Below are 25014 nucleotides of genomic sequence, written 5' to 3'. Positions count from 1 at the left end.
GATACTTTGGAGGGCACAGCTGCTGTTCAGAAGGACCTCAACCTGAAGGAAAGGGTTGATTGAAACTTCAGAGTTAAACAGAGACAAATGTCAAGTCGTGCATCTGGAATGTAATAACTCCATGTAACAGTATAGGCTGGGGAGCAGCTCTGCAGAAAGGACCCGGGGTCCTGGTGAACCTCATGACTGTGAGTCAGTAGGATGTGCTTGTGGTGATGACAGCTCATTGTGCGCTGGCTTGTGGATAGCCAGGAGGTTGAGGGAAGCACTTACTCCCCTCTCTGGGACATGGCAGAGTCACATCTGGAATACTCTGTGCTGTTCTGGGCCTCCCAGCAGAAGACAGGTTGAACTGAAGTAAGCCCACTGGAGGGCTGCTGAGATGGTTGCGGGCTGGAAGGCATGACAAATGTGGACAGGCTGACGGAATTGCCTTTGTTTAGCTTGGAGAAGAGGAGGCTAAGTGCGGATTAACTGGCAGTCTTCCAGTTCTTTAAAAGTGGCTATAGGAAAAAATGGAGCCAGGCTCTTCAAAGGTACATGGCAGAAGGCCAATACAATGGTCATGAGTTGCAACAAAGGAAATTCCTACTGGACATTTTGGGGAGGGGGATAAAAACTTAGTGGAAGTGATGCAGTACTGGAACAGGTGTCCAGAGAGGCCATGGAGTCTCCATCCTTGGAGACTTTCAAAGCTTGAGTGAACAGACTCCTGACCAAGCTGATCCACCCTTGAAACTAGGTCTACTTCCAGTGCAAGGTTCAACTAGATGAGCTCCAGAGATGCCTTCCAACCTGAATTATTCAACGATAATAGAAGTATAATTCTACTGAAAGGTCTTAGGGATGTTGTTGTAGTCTCTTATGCGGAAGTTCTGATGCCTCAGTTTCAGCTTTTGGAAGAAGTCTATAATTCTGTTACATCATCTGCATTTTTTCAAGGTCAGAATTCCTATTTTTAGCACGCTCATTTCAGAAAGTCTTTACTAAAATGTTATCCAACTTACTGAGATTTTTACTATGCAAATGTCCTTCTGTTTGCAACCCCACAAGCACCAAACTGCATTTTTTACCAAACAGATCCATGTGTGTGATTGATCTTCAGCAGGCTAGCAGCTGGTCAGAAGCAGTGGAAGATGATGCAACTCACTGAATCAGCATGTTCTGCTTATTCTGATCTTGGGTATCCCTGCATTTGTTCAGGGTACCATGTTTTACCTACTGTACTCTTCCTGTATGTAAGATGACAACTTTTGGGGAGGGGGTACCAAAATTCATGCACAGATATCTTCAAAGTCCAATGCTATGTCACAGGTTCAGGCTAAGTTCATTTCTAGGAGTAGCCCATATACCCTTTCAATTAGCATAAACAGGGACAAGGGCAGTCAAAGGTCAAGAGAAGTTCAAAATAGCATAACCTCTTTTTGGTAGTGTTCCCAAATGTTCCTAATCCTGCAAAGTTCTCCAAGCTGTCCTTGCCGTCGTGTTTACTAGACAATTGTAAAAGTCAAAGAACAAGGCCTGGCTTGATACAAGGGAAGTTAGAAATCGAGTGGTTGAGAATAGGTAGCATTGTTGCTTAAAACAGGAGAAATAATTGATTTATGTTATGGTGGCCAATTAGGCTGTAAAGTGAAAAACTCTTAAAGAAACCCTGTGGCTTCAAGGGAGCTTTTTGCTCTGATTTCTGCTCGGCAAATAGGGGTACCCCAATAAAGGTCATCAGCTCCATGAGCTAAATTATTAATTCCTTTCATGCCACTCAAGGCTTGTAAACAGTATATAATACAAGAAAACAATTGGCACTGTTCACTTACCGGGCAGAGGAGAGGTCAGAGGGTAAATAGTTGTATTGGCAGCAGCTGTTCTTCATAGCTGAGCAGCCTTTTGGCCTTTTCATCTTTTAGAGCAAACCAGTTTCCAAAATCCTAGCTGGTTGTTAATCCATATCTCCTCTCTTAGCTGAATTGGTTTTAGGAGTTTAATGTGTGGCATCTAATTATGAAGATAAAGGGCTGGAGGGGAGGGTGAGGGGTTATGGATAAGAGAAGAAAAGCAGCATTGCCATGTTTCATGAAGAGCTGTTTGAAATTTTTTAAAAATTAATTTACATGGATGAGAGATTTTAAAATCCACCTATTCAAGGCAAGTTGTAGAATAAGTACTTGCACTTTTATATACTTTATAAAAACAATTTTTGAAGTATGATTTTGAGATTAATAGGTTATACCCATCTGCCAGTAGCACAAGAACAGAAATGTTGAGGTGTTACTACTCTTCTGATACTGTAGACTTGCCATGTTCCGCGTTCGGACAGTCTGCGAGCTCTCGGCCAGCTGCTGGGTACGGCATCGCTTGGTTTACAGCAGCACTTGACAGGACATTGAGGCAATTCCAGTAACTTCAAACTTGAACAACCGGACAGCTGTGACTGCAGTGTTAGCCTTGGTGAACATATTAGAAATGGTAATTAAAATATATAATTTCAAGCGTGAACTGAAATTTTCCTTTCCAAGTATAGTTAGGAAATAGTTACGCTTCTGTTGTTTACGGCCTTTAACATAGCATTATAGTGAACAATCTAAAACTACAGGACTTAAAAAATGTACGCTGGCTCTAAATGCTTACCACTCAGAAATTTCTCTTCAGAAGGCACACGCATTATTTGGTTGCTTTTTGAATGATACTTGATAAACTATTCCAGATGTTTGCAGGTGTAGCTTACTACCCTAAGTGACTGTTATTCACACAATGGCTTCTCAAGTGGTACAGACTGCTGCTGGCTGCTCGGAGCCTGCTCCTTGCCATCTGGCTGGCTTGTTGGGCAGTTGACCTCTTTTTGCCAGAGAGCAGCAGGTAACCTTTAAATGACCATCTGCTAATCTGTTACTTCAACCTTTCTGAAAGCTGAGTTGTGCTCAATACTGGTATTTACACAGGCTGAATCTTACCACTCTGAGAAGAATAAAAGTAACTTTAATGCTGCACTTACTTTTCAGGTTATTTTGGCTATGTGTGAAAGCATATGTAGCTTTAAATAGGCAAAATACAAAACTCTTTCCAAGTATCTGAAATTGCTATACTGCATATGAAGAATCTCTTTTACTTATAAAAATGTGTATAGTGTATGTGTATGACCTGCTGGCTCTTTCAGAGGGTTAGCAATTCCCACATTAGGGAGACTATAGTATTAAGGTGGAAAACAGGAAGATGCAAAATCAATTTTTTTCTCTAAGCATACCAGAGACCTCTAAAGTGTACTCCAGAGTGTGACTGTCGGAAATGCTGCGGTCTGGCATGTCATATGCAGCTTTCTGAACATTGGTGCAAGATCTGCAAGGAAGAGCCAAGTGAGATCATAAAGTCATGTTTAGATGTTTTAGGCAGTAAGTCTTGATAGTTCAATGGAGAATAGGACAGGAATAACCCAGGGCATTTCTGAATAAATCTGCCATTGTGTGTGCTGCTGTTCTTTACTGTGGCTGGTATTTCACATGTTAAACTAAAGCCGCTAGCTTTGTGTAGCAACACGGAGTAGGCTCCTAAGCAAAGCGCTTGCTAGGTGTGGCAGGAAGGCATGGCAGGAGGATTAAGTTAACGTAAGCGTGGTGCTATGTCTGCTCTTCACATTCTGTAAAAATGGTCTGCTAAAGTGTTTACATTTGTTTGTGGTTTGCCTAATTAGAGCAGAATTTTGCACTTTTCAGTGTAAACAGTGGTCTTCAGGGAAGTGCCTGCTGCTGAATAAATGGGAATTGTAAGAATGTGAAATGCAGGATTTGGACCAACAGCAAACCCTGGCTGTCGGCTGAAGTTATGCTTCTGGGACTGTATTCTGTGGTTAGGAATGTAAACTTGCAGTATGCATTTATTGGGTCTTAAAGCTAAATGAGAATTATAGAATATATAATTATGTGGTATCTGCTAGCATCAAAATGATGGAGATGGAGACTGATTTGTTTGACTTGGGTGTTTGTAGTGATGTGCTAAGAGTGAATGTGTTTTTTTGAGAGAGAGATCAAGCCCCAGAGAATGTATCTTTGTTTTACCTAATCTTAGGTTAAAAGTGACCCTGTTACTGGAAGATGGTTCTTTCCTGGTTTGGGTCCCGGAAAGGTGGACCCTTCCCAAAATGCATCTGGCATTTCGTTCAGATCATGTTCTGACTGTGGGGTTTTTCATTGGCAAAGCACAGGAAGGTGATTCTGTTTCTTCTTTCAACTGTTAGAAAATAAAGCTTTTGGAGTGTCTCATATTTAAAGACACTTGTTTCTGATACTGCTCCAGATCAAATGCCAGCATTGTGCATGCCTTTGGAAGGGGATCTCTCTTCCTGTCAGGAATCTTCTGAAGGTGCACTGGACACAGATGGGAGATCATCATGTCCTTTCATTCCACAGTAATGCTCTGCTTACAAGTTGATACTGTATACAGTTTAAAGCTGATATAATTCAGAATTTCTTTGTGCTGGAAATTGTTCTGAATTGATATTCTCAAACCATTGCAAGTTACAGATTACCAATATGACTGCTTGGAAAAGCAGATCTGCAGATAATGTGTATGAGAGAGAAATATCTTAAAAGAGGGAGGGACGACACTGTTAAAAATTAACTGCTGCTCAAAGCAGCTTCCTCAGGTGATCAAAGATATGCATATTCAATTTAAATGTAAATGAAAGTGCTTCAAAATTAAAGACTTCTTGGTAACATGCACATCACAGCTTTCTCATTTTCACTTTCCCACTAGCTACAGATGTGGAGCAGATGAGTTCCTCCTCTCCTGTCCTTCCTATGAACTCCATGGGCAGTAAGTACCCCTTTTCTTGCCACCTGTGACGGGGTGGAATTTCTCATTCTGAGATAATCCAAAGATATGAGTTCATACTTCATGGTAGAGACTTTGAGAAGTTTTAGAGCTAATGCTTACTCATGGAGGTGGGGATTCCCATATCTGATAGTTGATCAGATCTTTCTCACAAAGTAGCATAGACCAGGTCTGTACATCACTATTTACACCAGCAGAATGTAGGTTGCATAAGATCTTTTGCCAGCAGAGATGTATCAGCTGTAAAGTAGATGCCTGTATGTTAGTGATACAAACACCTGAGGTGCTGGTAAATTATGTTGACATAAAAGTATCTATCTTAAGTGTTTCAGTATTATACTTGGAAACCTGTAGCCTGGAATTTCTCATGAAACTGAAAGCAGTTGGTGAAATCCTCTTCAGTTTCACTAATTCTGGGCCTGTAACTTTTTGAGACTTTGAAAATCTGAGCTGCTGGACACCTAAAATAATATGAATTCAGAATTCTTTCTTAATACTCCATCTAGTGGCATTTGCTGTGTCAAGGGACCAAATGCATTTTGCATTTATGTGTAATCCACTAGATGGCAACAAGTCCTTGTCAGACCTGTGGAGGTTACAGGCATAAATTCAAAACAATTGTGTTCATGATAGAGGGGTGAGCTCTGCGCAAATTTTTCATTTAAAGCAACTTTTCATGTCACTTTTTGGAAACTCCCTGGATTTTTCAAATGTGGCAGACTACTAACTGACAGCTCATTTTAAAGATAATGCTCAGGTGTTCAGAACTGCTAAAAGCCTTCCAGAGTCAGGACAGTGTCCTTTTCACATATTTCATCGTGGTGATGGACTTGCACTTACTGTTATTGGAGAACTTAGAAGCTTTGGAGAACTGTGGTTCCTCTACAATGGGAATATATGGTTCCTTCCTTTTATAATGAGAACAGTCATGTGGAATGAATGTATAGTAGGCTCCAAGTTGTAAACGTGTGCAGTTATTTGCCTGTTGATTAATAAAGCACACTTGTAGGCATCTAGCTAGGTTTTCATGTAGTTGATCGCTTTTATATGGAAACAGATGATTTCACATGCATATGTAGAATAATTTAAGTTGCTATTTAGACACATGTATAGTTTATGAAGATATATTGGCTAATATTCTGCTGAACCTTTAGCCTGACACAGCTCAGATTTACTGCATTCAGGCCTCATGCATTAAAAGGTACTAAAACAAAACTAAATTTTCCACAGTATTCTCACATCAGAATGTATCTGCCAAATACTAAAAGCAAGGCTAACATGAACTGAATGACCCTCTCATTTTCCCTTAAATTGTATATTATTGCTAGTCTGAATTTGTCTAGCTACAGCTTTCATGTCTGTTATCTTTTGCTAAACTGAAAAATGCTTGTCAAACTTCTGTTCCCTATGAAGATATTTATATAAACTTCTGATAAACTAAATAAACTGAGCTCTTTGAGTTCTTTTGATGTCTTCCTGTCTTTTGATCAACCCTTCAGTGCTGGCGGGCAGGCCGAGCTGCAGCAGCCGAGGCGTGGGCATGCTGGTGGGCTGCCGGGGTCCCGCCAGCTGGTCGAAGGGCCGGGTGGACAGCTGGGCAGCGATGTCCTTACAGTGCTGCAGCAAGCTTAGCCGTCGCTGGCCTGCCAGAGCCCGCGGGTGCTGATAGATGAGCTCTGGCAATTCCTGCTGGGGCAGTTCCCAGACCTCTCCAGCCCCAGCTGTCCAACTTCTGTAGCAGTGGCAGCACTGAACGTGCCGGCGCTCAGCGTCATCCTGATGTGTTCGGTTTGGCTAACGTCTGGGGCAGGCGGTTCTGCGGGGTGGTGATCTCTGGTAGGGAGCGAACAGTTGGTGCTAGAAACATCTAAAACTTCCCAAGCATGGATTGTCAAAAATTCTGAACATGTCTGCTAACCTGTCTTCCCCTAGTAAGTTTTTTCCCTTGCTGTCTCATTACCAAACACGATGAAAGCAAAAAATGGAGGATTTTCAACAGAGTAGAAAACGGAATTCTTAGGCTTATTTGTGCATCCAGAGCATTTGAGATCTGTGGAGTGTCTGCTTCAGCCTTTTGCTCGTCATGCATTAGCAAACAGGGGGATGGCCCCTTTACTGCAGTTTTTCCTGTTTGTCTGAAATGTCTTAGAGTAATTGCAGTGAATTATTTTCACATTTCCTTGCAGTAAAGATGAACACCTCTGTCGGACTTCTGTATTTTGTATTTTCTTTTGTATTTTCATACAGGTCTATATGGGGAAAAGCAGTAGGCTGAAATGTCTGTTTAAAATAATACACAAGTGCTTTCTTGTACGTCATGTAAGATGCCACTGGAAAAAATCCAAATTGTGCACTCTTACTTTTGAATGAGTCTTCCAAACATGCTGAAAAATTTGAAATGTCAAACTGCCTTGAAAATGAGTAATTTGTCTAGTTTTTATAATATTTAAACAATTCAGTGGGCATGCTTTCAGGCTGTTCACTTTTATGTTACTGTAGTAAATTCTCTGTATCAAACTACCATGCTTACCAAGGGATTTGGTGGAAGTGCTTGCTATGGGTGACTGAAGTGACTGAGCAGAGCCCTTCACTGTCAGATTGGGGAAGAGGGGAGATTTTTTCTAAAGCCCCAGTTTTGCAGAGAGTTCAGTCTGTTTAGTTTGTAACTCTGTTGAACTCAGTGAAGCTGTTCCTGTATAAAACTGAACAAGTTAAATCTTTTAGCAGAACAAGCAAACAGGATTTATTTTGAATATTCACCTAATTGGAGTTCAAAAGACATTAGTAAGTTGTTCTGACTTGAACTGTACAGCAAGCTTAGGGAGACAGTTACTGTGGGATATCAGCAGAGCATGTCTGAACAGGCTGCTTTAAAATAATCCTGTAAGCAACTGGGGAAGTAAACAAGGCGTAAAAAAAGTGCTTGGACCCTTTATTGCACAGTGAATTGAATGTGATACCTCTGAGCAAAACAGCATCCATTTTCCCTGTCGGTCATGCCCTGCCCTCTCCTCACTGAGCATGGCCTTTTGGAGAGCGGTGGGGTGCATTGCAGGGGCCTCTTACCTTCACTGCAACTGCTGCGTCGTGCTGTCCAGAGACAGTGGCATTCCTGGGCACAGGTATGTCATGCAAATCACTAAAAAAATATTTGGAGGACAGCTCAAGAGGTTGTTCTTCTGTCAAGGCAGTATCAGTTATGTCTGTCATGCAAACAGATGTCTGACCCTCCCTGGACACCCACAGAGCAGGAGGGTCCCTGCCTGCCCCAGGCAGTCAGCGCCAGCACTGTCACTAGACTTCCTCCTGCACAAAGCTTTTCTGACCTGAATCTTTCCACTGTAATTGAAGCTTGCCCTGCCCACCACAGCAATGAAGAATGCTCTCTGCAGCATCATCTTAAATCATTGAAAATTTTCTGCTTTGCCCCCTCCCATTCTTATCCCTGTCAGTCTGAAGCCCCACAACTTCAGTCCTTTGTCATCTCTCACTGATCACTTTATAGGACCTAGTGTTGTTCCATAGCTTGTCTCACTCAGGAGGAAGTTTCATTTCCTATAACCAGATAAAGCTGTAGGTTTACACTTTACTGACAGTGAAAGTAGAGATTTACCAAAGAATTATGTAGTTAGGTGTCACTTGTATTAAAATTGAGTTAGTTGATCAACTGTTCTGCCCACCTTCTGCCCCTTCAAAAATCCCCGTGCAGTTCTTAAGAGTTACTTCATGCTTTTAGTGCTCATATATTAACCTGGGCTAAATAAGATCACTGCAGGTTATCCAAATAACTTCTAAGGTGTCTAGGAAAAAAATTTGAAGTATCTTTTAATCAATATTTTACAAAGTAGTGTGGTAGGGCTCAGTGCCTTCCAGTGTGCGTAGCTGGCTGGAACTAACTTGGGCTTCCCTGGACTTGACTCCGCTGTGAAGCTCCCTGCTGCTTTTGATTAACTGCCCTGGGTCTGCTCTGCCCTGCAACTCCTCTTCAGCTGATGAAGCAGCTCTGACACCTGCCCTGCCCAGAGCACAGGGAGATCCCAAGCCCTGAAGGAGAGGAGGAAAGCGGAGTGGGGCAGGGAAGGGTTTCTAGGGAGAAGGACCACATCACACTGCAGAGTCCAGTGTGGTGTGAAGTCCTTCAGGAGTATCTGTCACGAGAATGGGGTGGCTTGGCAACAGATACTTTGGGAATCCGGGAGGAGAGGGACAGAAGAAAGTGGCTATTGTTTTCACCCATTGTCCTCTGAAACATGACCCCTTCCCAGGCCAGGAAGGTTCTTGTTCGGTAGTAATGGGATGGCTTTGCTGTGTTACGCTGAGAGTGCTGTGAAGGATTATAATGATGCTGTGCATGGAGGTGGCTCTATTGCTATCGCTTACATGCTGTAAAACAAAGAATGAATGTGGTGGGTGGCTGAAACATGAACGGTGAAATGTGGCTAGGGCTAACAACCTGATGAACATCTGTCAATGTGGAAGTGCATTCTCTCTTTGCGTTTCTTCTGGTATTTTTCTGATACAGATAGGCCTGTCTTGCCTTTAATTTCAGGACAAAGAGCTGCCATAGTAGCAGCTCACTGTCATCTTTCAGTTTCTAAAGTGAAGGTTGAAAATACTGGGATGGAGATCACCTGGCTGGAGGGGCTTGTGGAGCACAACCTCTGACAGGATTTTGGTTTGTAGGTGTGGAGAAACTGTTCTGGCGTGTCACCTTTGCAGCTCCCTTTTGCTGTGTGGCTAGAGGCTGGTTTTCAGGGTTAGGGAAAGGAAAGGCGTCAAAGTCACTGGGAGCCAACACCACAGCTTTACGGCACAAATGGTATCAATGCTCCAACTATAGAATTCAAGTTAAACCTTGATTTGTGCTGTAAAGCTGTGGTGGAAGTTACACATAATGTTCAAATTTGTAGTATAAATGAGAAAAAATTGAAGTTACTGTGTTTGCACAAGTAAAATTTTCTTTAAAAAAAAAAACACGTCACAGCAAAAATATACCTAGTGCAAGATGCTATTTTTAATGTGCTTCAGTAAGCAGTAGAGACTTGTACAGAAATGCACCTGACAGTTGTTGATTAGGTTTCCATGTTTAAACAGAAGGCTTTTTGTATTCTTTATAAAGTATTCAACATGGAAGCACCTTCTCTTGAAGCTGATAAATGATAGGGAGGACTAACTCAGTCTACGCTGAGGATGGATCATGATTTTCCTGTATTTAGAAGAACATCACCACCTCAGCAGACAAATAGACTTCATAGACTCATGAGGGTCCAATGCACTGCATGAGTGTCTTGGGGGGCTGGAGGGGAAGATCTTGCTTGCACTGCTGCAGAAGTCTTAGAATATCGAATTGAAGAGGAGCTTGTTCTCACAAAACAAGGTGCCTGGAATGCTTCATGCAGTTAGTATGCCTCAAAAAAAGCTGTGTTTGTGCTCTGTTACAATGTCTGCTTTTCTACAAGGAATACTTATTTTATCCAGAATTTACCGCTCTGTGAGATGTTAATCTTCACAGTGGCTGTCAGGTGGCAAAGAGCACCCATGCTTATGAAGGAGCTGGATGACATGTCCTGAACTTCTTCAGTGAGATAACAGCAAAGCCACAGACCTGCCTTACACAGTTACTGGTAGGCAGAACTTGAATACAGCGCTTCTTCAGCAAAAAGCTTCAGTCACTTTTCTTGCCGGAAGGACACCCCAAGCTGTATGACTGTGCAGTCTCTTAGCTAGCTGGTCCGCAGTTTGCATTCATTGATCAGTGAGTTGATAGAAATGAAAACCCACCGACAGCAATGAATGTTGATTGCAGCCATTAGATGCTAAAGATGTGCGGCACTGTTCCTTCAGACCGCTCCACTGTTACTGTGTTTTCACATGGAATAATCAGTATTGCAGTCGTCTTGACCTCAGCACGTACAACTATTTCAGGGCTTCTTAAAATCTTGGTGACTTCTGGAAAGTGCACTTTCACAGGGAGAGTAGTAGAAAAACATTCTTCAATTTAGAAACTACATTAAAAATATGATCTAACTTGCCTTTTTTTGGTGAAGGTGACTTGTTTTGTTTGGTTACTCCACTTACACTACAGATTCTTGCGGTCAGGAATATCTGTTTTGTAGTTCATATGGTTCTTGACTCTGTGTACCCCAAGGGCTTAAACTGCACCTTCACTGAACCTTCCCTATTTTTGCATTTAAATTATTTTCCAAAAATTCTCAAGCAGCGCATTGTCCTCTAACTCAGTGAGGGCAAGGCCTCATCCCAGAAGTAGTCACATTACACCAGTATGAGACACATCCTGCTTAAAAGCATTTATCATGTCCTCATTGAGTCTGCTTCTTGGCTATCAAAAGAACTGCAACACCATCATGTTTACTGAGCTATCCACTGCTGTTGACAAGTGGTTTATCACTTCGAGCAACCGTTTCAGATGGTGAACTTCTGCATGGTTCAGGATTTTTAGACCTTTATGGTAGGAAGGCTCTGATGGTGTATGTAACTATCAGCTGAACCACCTTCTACTGGCATGTGTTTTGACAATGGCCTGTTTTGGTATTTTAATGCCACTAGGTCATACGATACAAGTATATAAAGGTGCAAAGTATGCTTGAAGGGAGCAACCTTAACTTTCAAGAGCCTGTGCTTTCTCTTGGTCCTGAGACAGGTATCTATTTTAAGTGCTGCCGTATGACGGTATACAGAAGTAAAATTATATGTTACAAGACCTCTTCTTCTACAGCAGCCCAAGACAACATTCCCTGGTACGTGCTTTGAGTCTTTTCTTCTTTTATGGGTTCTGTAGTCCCTGTGGGGGCAAAACAACTGCCTGCACCCTTGTGAAGGCATGCACTATTAGCGCCTGCTGTGTGCAGTCCTACATCTAATCACCCAGACGGGATAGAAAGGGTACCATGCAGATACTGCTGAGGTGCCTGTGCATTTGGCTTTCTGTTCCTTTGAAAGGAAGGACGGTTTCTCGCTTGTCTCGTTGTAAAGCGACAGCGTGAGTCGCAGGAGCAGCTGGACCTTGCTGGGAGGGATCCGGTCCTCGGCCAGTGTTCCCGGTGAGCAGCTGCTGAAATCGAGCGCAGGTTCCTGCGAGCAAATGAACTGACATTCCAAACCTTTTTCCAGCGAAGCTCAAGTTGCCAGCCCAAATGGAGACGAGGTTTCCCTCCTGATCTGGCCTGTATTCTGCTATTTTGAACATACACCATGCTCAGATTTGTTTCCAAGTATACCATATGGTGTGGATACGTTACTGCTTTTGTGCTGCCCATACAAAACCTTCCATTACTCTCAGATACTTTGTTTTGCAGAAATTCTGCTCTAGTATAAAGTTTTGGTTTTTTTTAAAGAGAAAACAAACATTTCTTATACACCAATTCATTTTTGGAGAAAGTAGACGAACTGGAAAAACTCAACCTCTGTAGCTCTTAATATAATCTGTAAATCATGACCTGTTAATGGCAACCATATGTGAAAAACTATGAAGGTTCAAGCTTTCCATTTAACAGAGGGTTTGTGATAAACCTCAAGGTACAGTCAACGGTCGATGGTTTTTTCTAGTTCTCAAACTCACCGACAGCGTTGAATGTTCACTGAAGCTATCCAAAGATGGCTGTATACATGCGCTGTACATATTTTCCATGCATATGTTTTCCATAGACTAGCAGTGGAAACACTGCTGAGGACTGCACATTCTTTATTGTAAAGTCTTAAACTGCAAGTATTTTAATTACAAAATGGAACCATGAGGACTAATGAATTGCAGAAGTGTAACACTGCAGTTATGGATGCTAAGTTGACTTAGTGTTTCTTAAAACAGCTTTGAGTATATCTGAATTGCAGTTGTGAAAAAGCCTTTCCTCCTGTGGATATGCATATTCTAAATAGCTATGCTAAGGGTGTTTACAATGTGTCAGATTTCTTTATAAAGTTCACTTAAAAAAAAAAAAAATGGCGGGGGACACCCATAGCTGTAAACCAACAAAAGTGAGAGCAGGGGGGAGCTGCTTCTTACTGGAGTACATAATGTCTGTCTGTATTTCTACAGCTCCTATCCCCTCTCCTCTTGGCCATGGGTTTTTAAAGGCTTTATCTGTGCCATTGCTTTAAGGCATGCAGATTCGCAGCAACTGCTTGGTTGAACTAAGGTGACCCTTCAATGGCAGGAACATCCTACTGCGCAGAGCTGCTGCAGAGTGGGATGGGGACTGGTCACGATGCTTCTTCAGTCACTCGATTCCAACTGGATTAACTTGACCCTAGAGTGTTTTTCGTATGGGCTGCAGCTGGGATGATGCTCCCAACCTGTCTGTTGGGTAGGCAGGCAGCACAAAATAGCTTCACCCAATTGTTTCTTCCCTCCGCTGCCTCTGCTCGCTTAGTTGTCTGATACTCTGAGCTACTGAGACGTTGTGGCCCTACATGCTGCAAGAAACTCGCAGGTACATCTTCCGGAGTTGTCTGTGGCAGCTGAAAGCATGAAAGGGCATCACTGAACCACCAGTCAGTTTGTACGCCATGGGCAAGTTTGCAGAGGCATTTAGTGCTGGGCTTCTGTTTGGAGTCAGATTCCTCCATTCCCTGTAGTGGAGATCGAGCAACCTGGCATTCAGGGGTGTGGGAAATCCTGCCCAGAGCGAACCACTGCATGAGAAGTCCTTCTGATCCTCAGATCATTTTTAATATGATCTAGAAAATTATTGGAGCAGCTTAACTGCAAGTTTTAAACTGAATATGTAAATGTCTACCTAAGAATGTACTGGTTAGAATAAATAAATTGCATTGTCTTTCCCCTGAAAAGCGGCAAAAGGGATTTATTCTCTTTAAATCTCTATATTGCATCTGTCTAATTATCTTCTCTTTTTCCACCTGGCTTGCATGGTTTGAGAGAGGAATTATTTGCAGCCTGTTTGTTAAAAATGAAATCTGCTGCTGTATCTGAAATAACTTTGCTGTGAGTGAAGTGGAGCCTACGGAGTTAGTGAGGATAATTTATCACTTAAATTCTGGAGACTTGCTTTTAATTCAGAGTATTTTCTCTGGTTGTAGGGACTGTTAAGTGTCTCTCTGAATATCCTGAGCTGATACATGCAACTTAACAGCAAGTGTATTGTCTAATAAAGTACTTGAAACAATCTACTATATTGAGTAACCTGTTTGAGAGATGAGCTTGCTCCCAGAATAGTTTGTAGTCTGCACTTAAATGGACTGATTTTCATGGTATCATTAAATATCAACTGATACTGAAAATCAAAAGAATTCTCTGAAAATTAGTCTCACCTTTTTCTTGCCATCTTTTTGGAGTAGGAGCTGGTGGAAAGAACAAAGAAAATTTGAATTAATAACAAGCAATGCTCAGCCTTGAGTGTTAAGCCTCATGAGTGTCCCAGTGGGAAGGGTGACTACATGTGGTAGGTATAACATAAATCAGGGAAACTAAGTTCAAGTCAAGCATGAAATTTTGGTTTTAACAAACCAAAACAGTGTGTTTATATTTAAACTACATTGTGAGAGAGGCTTTTTCCTCAGTTCACTACTTGTTCTCCTTTTGTACCTCTGCTGACCTTTGACTTGGTAACTTTCATCTTCTCATTTCACAATTTGGGAGCTTGAATTTCTTCTGAATGTTAAAAACAAACTGTACATGTTATTTCTGTATCCTGGCTGCACGCTCCTTCCCTCTTGCAAAGTTCAAAGCTCTCCATCAGCTAGATTTTTGGATAGCTTCCGAAATGATAAAATAATTCTCTGGAAACTGTAACTGGGGAGCATGTGCAAGGCTCGGGATAGACAAAGATGAAATTTTACAACCGTTCTGTTGTTGGAAGTTTTACCCGCAGAACTACATAAAAATCCGTGTTCTCTTTTCACTCCCCAAGTCCTTTCTCTCTCTTGGGGTGTGTGTGTGTGTATATACATACATACGTATGTATACATCTATATAATGTAAGGAAACTTAGAGAGGATTACCCTGTTACAGCAAGAGCCATCTGAAAACTACAGTAGTGAGTGCTACCAGCACGGAGATAGGATTTCTCTTCCACATAGTCCTAGCACTTTCTCTTCTCATTGTTGCTCAAGTGATTGCCTGTGTCTTATCACAAAACAGGTCATGTCATTTTTCATCTATTTTATTCCCTGTTTTGCTTCCCTATTGAAGTGTCTTTATGCTTAATGGAAGCCTCGACAGTGGGGAGCAAAGCACCCGCGACAGCTTTGAGCTGGGGGAGCAGAGGGCAGTTAGAAAAGCCTGTACTGAATGACTGCTGCCTGAGCCTACGGTGCAAGAACTTTTGTTCATTTTTTTGCATTAGCATGGCAGAGCTGGTAAGATGCTGTTGAGGATGTTATCCTGTGGCCTGCTTAGTTTGGTCTGACACACCCCAAAAGTTATCATCTGCACTGAATCTTCAACATACCTTCCTCTCAGACTTTTCGCCTAGGAAGCACTGAAACCAGCTCATAGTTGACAGTTGCCACCTCTATTGTTATTGCTTAATTATTATTTTCCATCGTGGAAAAAGCATTAAGTGGACCCGACACCTTCTCTAGGTGCTAAAGGCAGTCAACCATAGGACATGGCGCTCTGAAAGCCTGACTCTGTTAGCTCTGTACATGGAACGCCTTATAAATTGGAATCCCTGCGAGGTCATCAGTGTAATGACGTGAATCAGGGAGGTAGTAGATTGCTGAAGTAGAACTTTACAATGAAAATACTGTAGATTCAGAGCACATGGGGTTTTCTTTGAACTTACAGTGGAGATAATGCATTTCTGTATGAAGAAAACGGGTTCCTCAAAATATGTGTAAAAACCCTGAAACAGAGGTTAACCTGTTAATCGTCTGAAGCGTGGGGACAGGATTTAGTTAATTTTGTGGATGTTTCTGGTGCTCTGTGTATTTATGGTGCCTGAACAATTCTTACGCCCTAATTCAATCATTCTATTAGTTCCTCACAATAAGGCTTTTATTTATAGCAGGGCAGGAATCCTAACGGCACTGCCCTAAAGTGTCACTAAATAAATTTAACATATGCATCTGGTAGTAAAACAGCTATGCTTTCCCTTCCACCCCCTCTGCTATAGCTGTGACTCTTATGAGAGGTGTGCAACCCCAGTGTATGGAAATCAGGGCTGAGATTGTGCTCAGCATATGACACAGTGTCTTAGTGCCTGCCTTGAAGCATCCATGGAAGTGCCATGTGCAAGCATGTTTACTTTGTCCTGTAACAAGCTTTAATTGTACTATAAAAATGTATTTTTTTCGTAGATGTAAATAACTTCAGCAGTGTAAGCATGCAAATACACCTTGACGAGACAACGGGGAGACAAGAGGATGTAATCACTGGCAGTATTTTTAGTTATTGCTGTTGTTTCATTGAAATTTGGGTGAGCATTTAAGTAGCAATGCCATGGCCAAACACTTCAGATTCAGCAGTCTTCTACAATTAGCATTGGATATATATTTTTTTTAACTGTCCAAAAGCGCCTTGGACCACTACTTGACAAGTCTTGGGACTACATGAAATCAGGGGACAAAGTTACCAGTCTGTTCCATTTGCCCTTTTCGAGCGTAGTGCTGTGATGGTGATCCTAGAGAAAATGAATGCAGAGCTCTTCTGGGACCAGAGCGAAATGCAGTTAATACCAGTTTCCAGCTATTTATGGAGGACTTATCAAGTTATTTTGATCTGATTTTGAGTTGACAAGCTTGCTTGTGGATGCAACATACCCTAGACTTTTGTAAGGTGTTTGACTTAATACTGTATGACAACTTAAACTGGTATGATACAAATTTGCTGTGGCAAATGTTAAAAGGATTAAAAAATGACAAATGGGTAGGTCTCTCTGCAATTCTGAGTGGGAACTTGATCAAGTTGGCGCAGTCCTAAGCCTGACTTTGCCATGTCCTAAAACATTGCTGTTACTTGCCTGGGAGAAACATAGTATCAGATGTTAGCAGGTTTGGGGTTTTTTTAGACAGAAAAGTGACACAAATCTGGATCTCTAGATAAATCAAGCATAAATGAATGCTTCGGTACAGTCAAATGCAAAGTTACATGTTTGGGAACAAGAAATATAGAGCATGTGTGAACATAAAGGACTCTACCGTATGAAGCGGTACCTGCTATGATAGGTAACTGCGTGTATGTGCACAATCTGACTTTTACTACTGTGCAAACAATGAAATACTGAATAGGAATAGAGGCTGCTGCATCTGCATTTAGTTCTCCTGTAACTGCTGCAATGATACTCTGTGCAGTTCTGGTACAGGCTGCCCTAAAGACATCACTGAGCCGAACAGGTTTCTGAGAAGATGAGTGGAGAGCAATTAAATAATCAGAAAGACTGTCGCCAGTAAAATAAAGTTCTCTGAAGTCAACCAGTGAGGGTTAGGGAGTTTTATCCTGTTAATATCTTTACCTGCACAAATGAGCCACTTAAGAGCAAAGCAACACTGCCTTGGGCTTGGTAATGGGTCTGGTTTTGCAGGGGGAAAGCAGAACTTTGAAGATGGGTGTTAGCAGGGAAAAATGGTTTGACTTGCTCTTCAGAAACTTCATGTGTGAACTTCTGTTTCAAGAGCATCTGGAAGAGTGGAAAGCTTTTTTTGAACTACAGGGAGGTGATTTTGAACAAAACAAATTATTTTTGATATGTATTATGATACACTCCTCATTCTTGGAAAATATTGGACTAAGTCTCAGCAAGTGATTTTAGCAGAAAAGAAAAATTATTTTGGTTTTGATTCTTTTTGCCAAATGTGGTAATATCTTAAAATAAGGCATTTATTAATGAGCTAGTCTGGATGTTCTTGCAATCTGACATCCCAAGGTTGAGTAATCAGATGCCCTCTATTTTTTTAAGCATTTTACTGAACTCTTTCCAAGCCGCTGAAATAGTGAAATAGTTGGGTTTTTTTAAACAAAATTTGTTTTACCTTTCTAGAACAAACACACAAGCTCTCAGAATCAAACCCTGCATCTCCTGTTACCTGCTAAAGGAAGTATTTGTCTAATTTGCTTGTAGTGAGAAGGACGGCTGGGGCTGGAAGACATTACCATGCTCAGAAGCTTCCTTGCTGACCTACTTACACAGGACTGATCGTACTGGATTAGACTCCAGCTCGCTATCCTGTCTCCAAACTTGTTCTTGCGTAAGGTGAAGGGATCAGACGCACAGTGTCGCAAGACCTGCCTTCGTCTTGACCAAATCTTCCAAAGGACTAAGTACAATTTCACCCGGCAAACTGGGGAGGAGATAAGGAGCTTCTTCAGGACCAGAACAGCTTTCCAGCACCCCGAGGGTGGTGTAAGGGATGTTTTTCTGAGTAGACCCAGCAGGGATGGTTTTTGGAGCAAGCTGCATTTATGAGCTATTTGTACCTGCAGCGTACAGGGAACAAAAATGACCTCAGCCCAGGATGTCTTAATAATAGTCTATCTTCATCTCATTTCACATAACTTCAGAAATTGTCTTTGTTGGAAAAACCGTACCTCGGTGTTTGGGACCGCTATTGAATTGTAGCTGTTGGCTACTATCAATAAAGCAGTTCTGACTCTAAAATAAAATCAAAACAGTAACTAATGGATGTTTAGAAAAGGATACAAGGAGGAGAAACTTGCATATTTCCTACTAATCATCTCCTGTCTTCCAGACATTTTTCAACACAGACACTTCTGGAGACAGGCGTCTGTGCATTCAGTAACCATGAATACATTTTTCTTTTCATTAATTTGCACAGCTTCCCTGTGAACTTTTACCCCCCATCTTTTAAGGTAACATTTGTTGCCATGAAGATTATTGTCTGTATTAGATTCATCATTTTTAATAGAGAGGAATCTCAGGTGTCCTCCTGATGAATTCCTGCAGTTGTACTATGCCCTGACACATCTAATGCTGGGTAAGCAGCTTCTGTAGATATAAATAACGTCTCTTTTGGTATATTAAACATGCTGACAATTCTTCATCACTGAAATACTGCATTGCTCTAGACCTAGGATGCTTTATGTTTATTATGGTGGTGAATTTAGGATAAGTACTTCTTCAGAAGATACTCCTATGCTGACTGCTCTTCTTGGCTGGCGACTCTGTGGCTCTGTGATAGTTCCTGTGCCTCGGTTTCAGGAAGGAGAGAGATGATCCTAGCTGCAGATGATTCTGTTACCGAGATTGTTTTCTGCCTTATAGCATTTTAGAAATTGCTGGCACAGTCATCAGTATGACAGTCTTTGCAAAAATTAGTTGTTCTGTTGCAGAGAATTGCCTTTTTGCTCTGAAATTGGAACTAGTTGGACTTGGCCTGTCTTTTGCAGGGTAGGGAGGGCAGAAAATGCCTTCTGTTCTCATACTGGTCTCAACAGTCAAGCTGAGATTCCCTTGTTATTGTTTCTGAAATGTATAATGTAGCTGGAGACAATGTTAAAGAGAATCCTGTTTTTTGGAATTAAGGTCTCCTTTGCTTTTGATGAGCCAGTGGATGCTGCAAAGCCTGCGTTGTGTGGGCTCATCCTGAATGGGATGCCTGCCCTGGTATGTGTGTTTTACAAGGAATCATTTTAGTTTTTCCATCTGAGATACTGAAGAAATGCCCAGAACCTGCACATGCAACTGACAAACATGGGAAAAATATCTTGCAAAGTAATCAGGAGAGAAATTTGAGGTATTTGTTTTGTTTATAGGGCTTGATCTTTAAAGACTATACTAAAACACGATCCCTGCTACAGAAGGGAAGGTCCATGCCTGAGCAGGACGTTTCACAGGTGGCTTCCCGCGACGCCAGACCAGTGACATGACCTCCATTTTAACTGCTGCAGCATGCCCCTGTTCACACACTGATCACACGTGACAATATAAAAATACAGATTTTTTTTATGTGTTAATTGGGACTTTTGTATTTAACTCACTTTGGAATATTAGCAATTCTAGCTGGATAAAGCTTAGGTTATCTGCTTGGGAAGCAGTATGGGTGGAGAGGGATCAAATGAAGGATTTGCTTTTTAAAATCATCATGTCTCCTCCCAATTCATTGATAACTGTCCCTTTGAAGATAATTAGTTTCTGTTTTTCAGCTCTATAATCCAGCAATTCTCATCTAATAGACTTAAAGATTTGAGGTTCTTCTCGAAAGAAACACCTCTAAAATCTCACTTTTTGGTTCAGTTTCGGCAGCATGGCACCTCCGGGTCAATTATACATGGCCATCTTGTAAGACTCCATCTCACGATACACTCAGTACAATAAAGATTTTACTTCCGATAACTGTAAATAACTGAAGCAAAGAAAATGACATTACAGTGACATTGTAATGAGCAGGAAAAAGACAGGTGAAGATCCATCCTATCATCTTCCCCATTCTCCTCCTCCCGGCCGTTGTGAGATTTCTTATCCCTTGCCAACGTCTGGCTTAGCTGGAAACGCGTTATTCTTTCAATGAGAAGTATGTCTTCCTCGCGAGCTGCGTGGGTGCTACACACAGAACAAGTGCCCTGATCTCACTGAACTTTGGCAAGATGCTGGCTTCCCATTTTCTGGGTTTGGTTACTCCCGCTTAGGCACAGCAGGTACCGTGAGGCCTCAATGTATAGCGCTCCTTGCTGTTGGGGAAAAACGTTATTACGCCCTACGCATGGTCTAATCCACACAATGGACGGATTTCCACTACCTTTCATTGCTGTTCACATTTTCACACTGAATTCATTTAGCCTTGTTTACAAATGATCTAAACTGCAGCGTGCACACACAGTGTTGACTTTCGAGAACTTCAGCCATATTTCTGTGATACTTTTCTTTCCACTGCTTGTGTATGCCGCTCAGCCAGAGAGCAGCAGCATCTTTGTGATTCTTCTTCAGGTGTTAAAATTTAAAATAGAAGTATCTTCATAGACTCTTGTAGAACAACTAAGTATGATTTTGGGGAAAAAAAGGCACTCTTGTATCTGGTTACCAGGCAAATATTCTGTTGGAAGAAAGACTTCTTCCCTTCCCCCCACCCCAATATATTTAATTTCTTTGCTTTTGTGTGCTTTTAAGTATTGGATGGATGTGGATATGACCCCCAGGTGAGCAGGACTCAGCCATTCTTTTCTGAATTATACATTTAGCCTATTTAAATGCAGCCATCATGTGAAACAAAAAGGAGAAAATGTACTTATGTTCATTTAGAAGAATGATCTTCGGATAACGTCACCCAAATATTGCTGAGTTTTTATCTTGCCTACAAAATAAATTGGTCCCAGTGCGCTGTGAGATGCACATAAAAGTTTGAATATGAAAGTAGTATAAAATTCAGATGACTTGGTAGAACCGGCTTTAGAATTTTGAAAAAATGGGAACAGATTTGCTAAGTCCAATTTATGAGGGAGTAACGTACTGGAGATTTTAATCTGCGAATCTCCATCTATTGGCAGATTTTCTTTTTTTTGGTGCCCTTTCTACTGCTGTTTGATTGTATTACCTACCTTTTCTCCTGGGGTGTGATGAGAGCACAACTGTTCCAGATGTGTTTTGTACCACAGCACGATAAGCCACAGAGACTGATGATGATGATAATTCTAAAATTCGGTTGGCATACTGTTCTTTGAATTGCGGATTCTGCAATCACTTCATTATTTTTATAGTTTTCCTTTTACACTGGACTCATTGGTGTTTAGAAAATATTTTCTAATATTTTAAGATACACCTTCTCCGCTTCCCTCTCCCAAATACTTACACCAACAAACTGGTGTGTTTGCATGATCTATGTTTCAGTAATTGCTTTCTAACCGGAACAATTAAGAGCTGTGAGAGGAGAGGAAATTTGTCATAAAATGTTCCAAATGGAAATCTGCTTTTATGTGGTTTCAGAATGACAACCCAGAAAGCATAGGTGGATATACTGCAATAGTCTCAAAATTCAGATAGGAAAATCTTTATACTCAATAAGTAAACACCAGGGGTTTAGGAGGGAAGTCTGGTTCTGCTCTCAGGCTGAGCAATCCAAACCAACTATCCTTCGAGGGCACCACAAAGCTCACACAGATGATACAAACGAAATAGCCTCACTTTACTCAAATATTTCAGTATGTTCCTCATTTCCAAAGTAGACTGCAGAAATATTGCATCTATCCACTGGTTACTGAAGGAAACAACCAAATTAAATAGGGCAAACAAAGCTGAAGCCAAGGTATTATGTATTTCAGATTGCTTAGTATTTGGCATGTGGACCAAATGCTTTAGATTATAAGGCATAAGCCTTTCAGAACCTTAAGTTATTTTAAAATTAAATGGATGACAGGCACAGGTCTGCTGCATGGATTTGATTTTCTTTGTGTCTTAGCAGAAGTAGTAAGCAATGTCTGTAAGTATCTAATAAAGCTATTTTCTGCTATTATAGAGAGGTTTGCTATGAGAAACAGAACTGAGAGAGTACCACATTTTCAATAAAACAAATTGAACAGATTCTCAGAAATCTAGGTCACACTAACAGATGACCTATACATGGTCCTAGTTTTTGATGCAACTGTCTAATCTGCTCTGAGAGTACTAGCCAGACATCATTCCTAATTGACCTTGATATTCAGTGAACAGAAAGAAAGCTAAAGCCACATGATATTTAAATCTTTAGCAGAAAAAAAATATATGGCAAACTTGAATGCATTCTGTTTTATAACTAAAATCTGTATTTGTCATGTGAACCTTGTCTGCAAATGTGTTGATCATCTTAAAAATCTGAATTTGAGACTCTACCTAAAGAAATAAATCTGAATACAAATAGCCATTCATAGCATCCAGTTCCAGAGGAGAGTCTTCATGTCCCTTGTATAACTGTATTTCGTAATGCAGCTGCCCTGTCAGACTTCCCCACACTTTCTCATGAAGGTATAATGTTCTCTGGCTAGGCGAGAGCTGTCTCGTTCCCTTGGACTAGTCAGTTCAGCTCGAAGCACAAGACCTAGTGGTACCCGGATTTAAGGCGCTGTCATTATGTAAATGGGAACTGGTGACACCCCAGGGCACTGGCATGCATGCAGCTGTAAACGTAAGTAAATATGGGAGACTGGAAATTACCATATGTATGGTTAAACCCTGGCCACCTCTGTTTATAGACCAGACTGATCCTTTTTGTTCATGATATCAGACTTGAGATGTAGCGTTATTTACAGAAGGCACTACGGACTTTCTACACGTGAGGAAGGACGGATGTGTACTTCTGTGCTACAGTAAATGTACGGTCTGCCAGTAAGCCCAAAAGAAACTTAGTAGTAAAGCCTTGAATGCTCATATGACAAGATGCTTTTCAAGGAAACTGTAAACTGATTTAGGTTACCAAATTAAGAATCAGTAAACATACCACAGGAATGTTTCAGATTGATAATCTACAGTTTGCCAGACCTCACCAACTCGGTTTCAATGTGCTTGTATTTGACAAGAAATGACTGTGGCCCTTCTGAGGTTCATCATGCCTAGCCCTGGAGCCGCCATCAGAACACAGAGACGTCGTCTATTGGGCATTAAAAGCAGTTGTGAGTTGTGCTGCCGAGGAGCCCCTTGTAAGCCGACGGCAGCGTCCCGTGGGCAGACACGTTAGTGCACCGCGTGCCGCTGCCTGCCCGTCCACTTCAGCACGCCTGCCCTGAGCGTTCTCCTGCCCTTAACCACGTTTTGGCATCTCATCTCAGACAGTCTGGCTTTTTTGTGTCAAACACGGGTTAACTGTGGGTCTGAGTAATGTGGTGTTGCAAAACCAAACTGTGTACAATTGTAAGGCGGTTAAGATTGAAAGTGACCTGCTACTGAGCAGGCAGAATCCCTGTTCTCAAGCTTACTGCAATATTCATTCACAGGCGTGTGTATTTAGGTGGCACAATTAATTGTTAATGCAGAAGGGATTTTGGTACTGAGATGCGGCACTTCAGTGCACTCAAAATTTGCAGTTTTACGCAATGGTCATTCATGGTGATTGTGTTAATTTCTTTGTATTAAGGTTCAGGACAGCTGCTGATGGTTCAGACTATTTTCAGGCAGTACAGGGCAAGTAAGAATGACTGAAGTCTATTTAAAAAGGTGATGTCATCAGTCTGTATGTCCATGGTACTTCTTATGAAAAACCCCATGCTTTCATGTTATCCTTAACACAAAAATACGCAGTTGTTGCCTTTTGAGTTCTTAACGTTTGAAACTTTTGTGGTTTTGAAATGATTACAGCATCTGCTGGCTATTATTAAGATAAAATTCTTAGGATTCCACATTTTTTTGTTAAATTGCCAAGTGTATTGCTAGATTTCAGTATATCTGATGCATTTTTATTCACAACTAACCCTGTAATGCAATACTATATATTAATGAATAGTCAGATTATATACGCGTTGGTCTCTTGCATCAGCTGGAACTTCCAAGTCTGTCAGTGGTTAACAGGTTTCTTCTTTTTTGTGAGTCTTTATAAACTTTCTATTAGAATAGCCGTAACTGGAGTTGGGGAAACTGACTCTTGAATTATCTGTTAGTTCTATGTGCAGTTTAAAAACACTGACCACGTGAGAACAGCCATCAGCATCCTTTTCTTATGTGCATGATGGGATTATTCCCATGTCCAAGCTGAGTATGCAGATGTTTATGGGGGCGGGTTATGCCCAGACATTCCTTTTATGGCTATTTTGATTAGGCAGAAGCTCTTTTTGCCAACCTCTAATGGTCTGTTTTCCATTCAAAGTGATATGCTTAACAGGTCTTCAAACTCTAAGACCCAACTGCAAGGGCAGAATTTAACTTTCCAGCATTTTTTTTTCTTTTTTTTTTTTGAGGCAGCACTTTCAAGGGGTAGGTTTTAAAATTAGCCTCTGAATGAATACCAAGTATTAGCAGTCTTAAAGGTAACGGAAAAGGTTGCTGTATTATAAGAATACCATGGTATTTAATCTAAAAGTGCTTTGTAGGTAGAGCCATCAATATCCTTAACCTTTATTAAAAATAATCCATAATATTTTTGTTCAACCGCTTATTTTAGGTAGGTCCTTCTGGGTTTGTAAGTACCAGCAAGAAAAAAAATTAAAATCAAAATAGCTTGATTGTAATCTAGCCTGATTCTTATCACCTAAGTTTTACTGAGAAGTAATACACCCAAGCCATTGTACTACATCAGGAAAAGAATTCAAGGAAATTATATAATTATTCAGACAAAACTGACTCCTGTGAAAAGTATTTACAT

At 41.2% G+C, this 25014-nt stretch overlaps 1 protein-coding gene across 1 annotated transcript in view; it reads left to right on the top strand.

Annotated features, from left to right (window-relative positions):
* Positions 1-25014, top strand: part of NR6A1 (nuclear receptor subfamily 6 group A member 1) — a 94170-nt gene that overhangs the window by 16117 nt on the left and 53039 nt on the right. Inside the window, 1 exon segment of the mRNA XM_050908166.1 lies at positions 4747-4806. Within this exon segment, the coding sequence (XP_050764123.1) occupies positions 4747-4806 (60 nt within the window).

The sequence above is a fragment of the Gymnogyps californianus genome, chromosome 18 (assembly GCF_018139145.2).
Source record: "Gymnogyps californianus isolate 813 chromosome 18, ASM1813914v2, whole genome shotgun sequence".
NCBI classification, from domain to species: Eukaryota; Metazoa; Chordata; class Aves; order Accipitriformes; family Cathartidae; genus Gymnogyps; species Gymnogyps californianus.
Note: the sequence above shows the minus strand (reverse complement) of the source record. Positions and strands in the feature narration are given on the sequence as shown.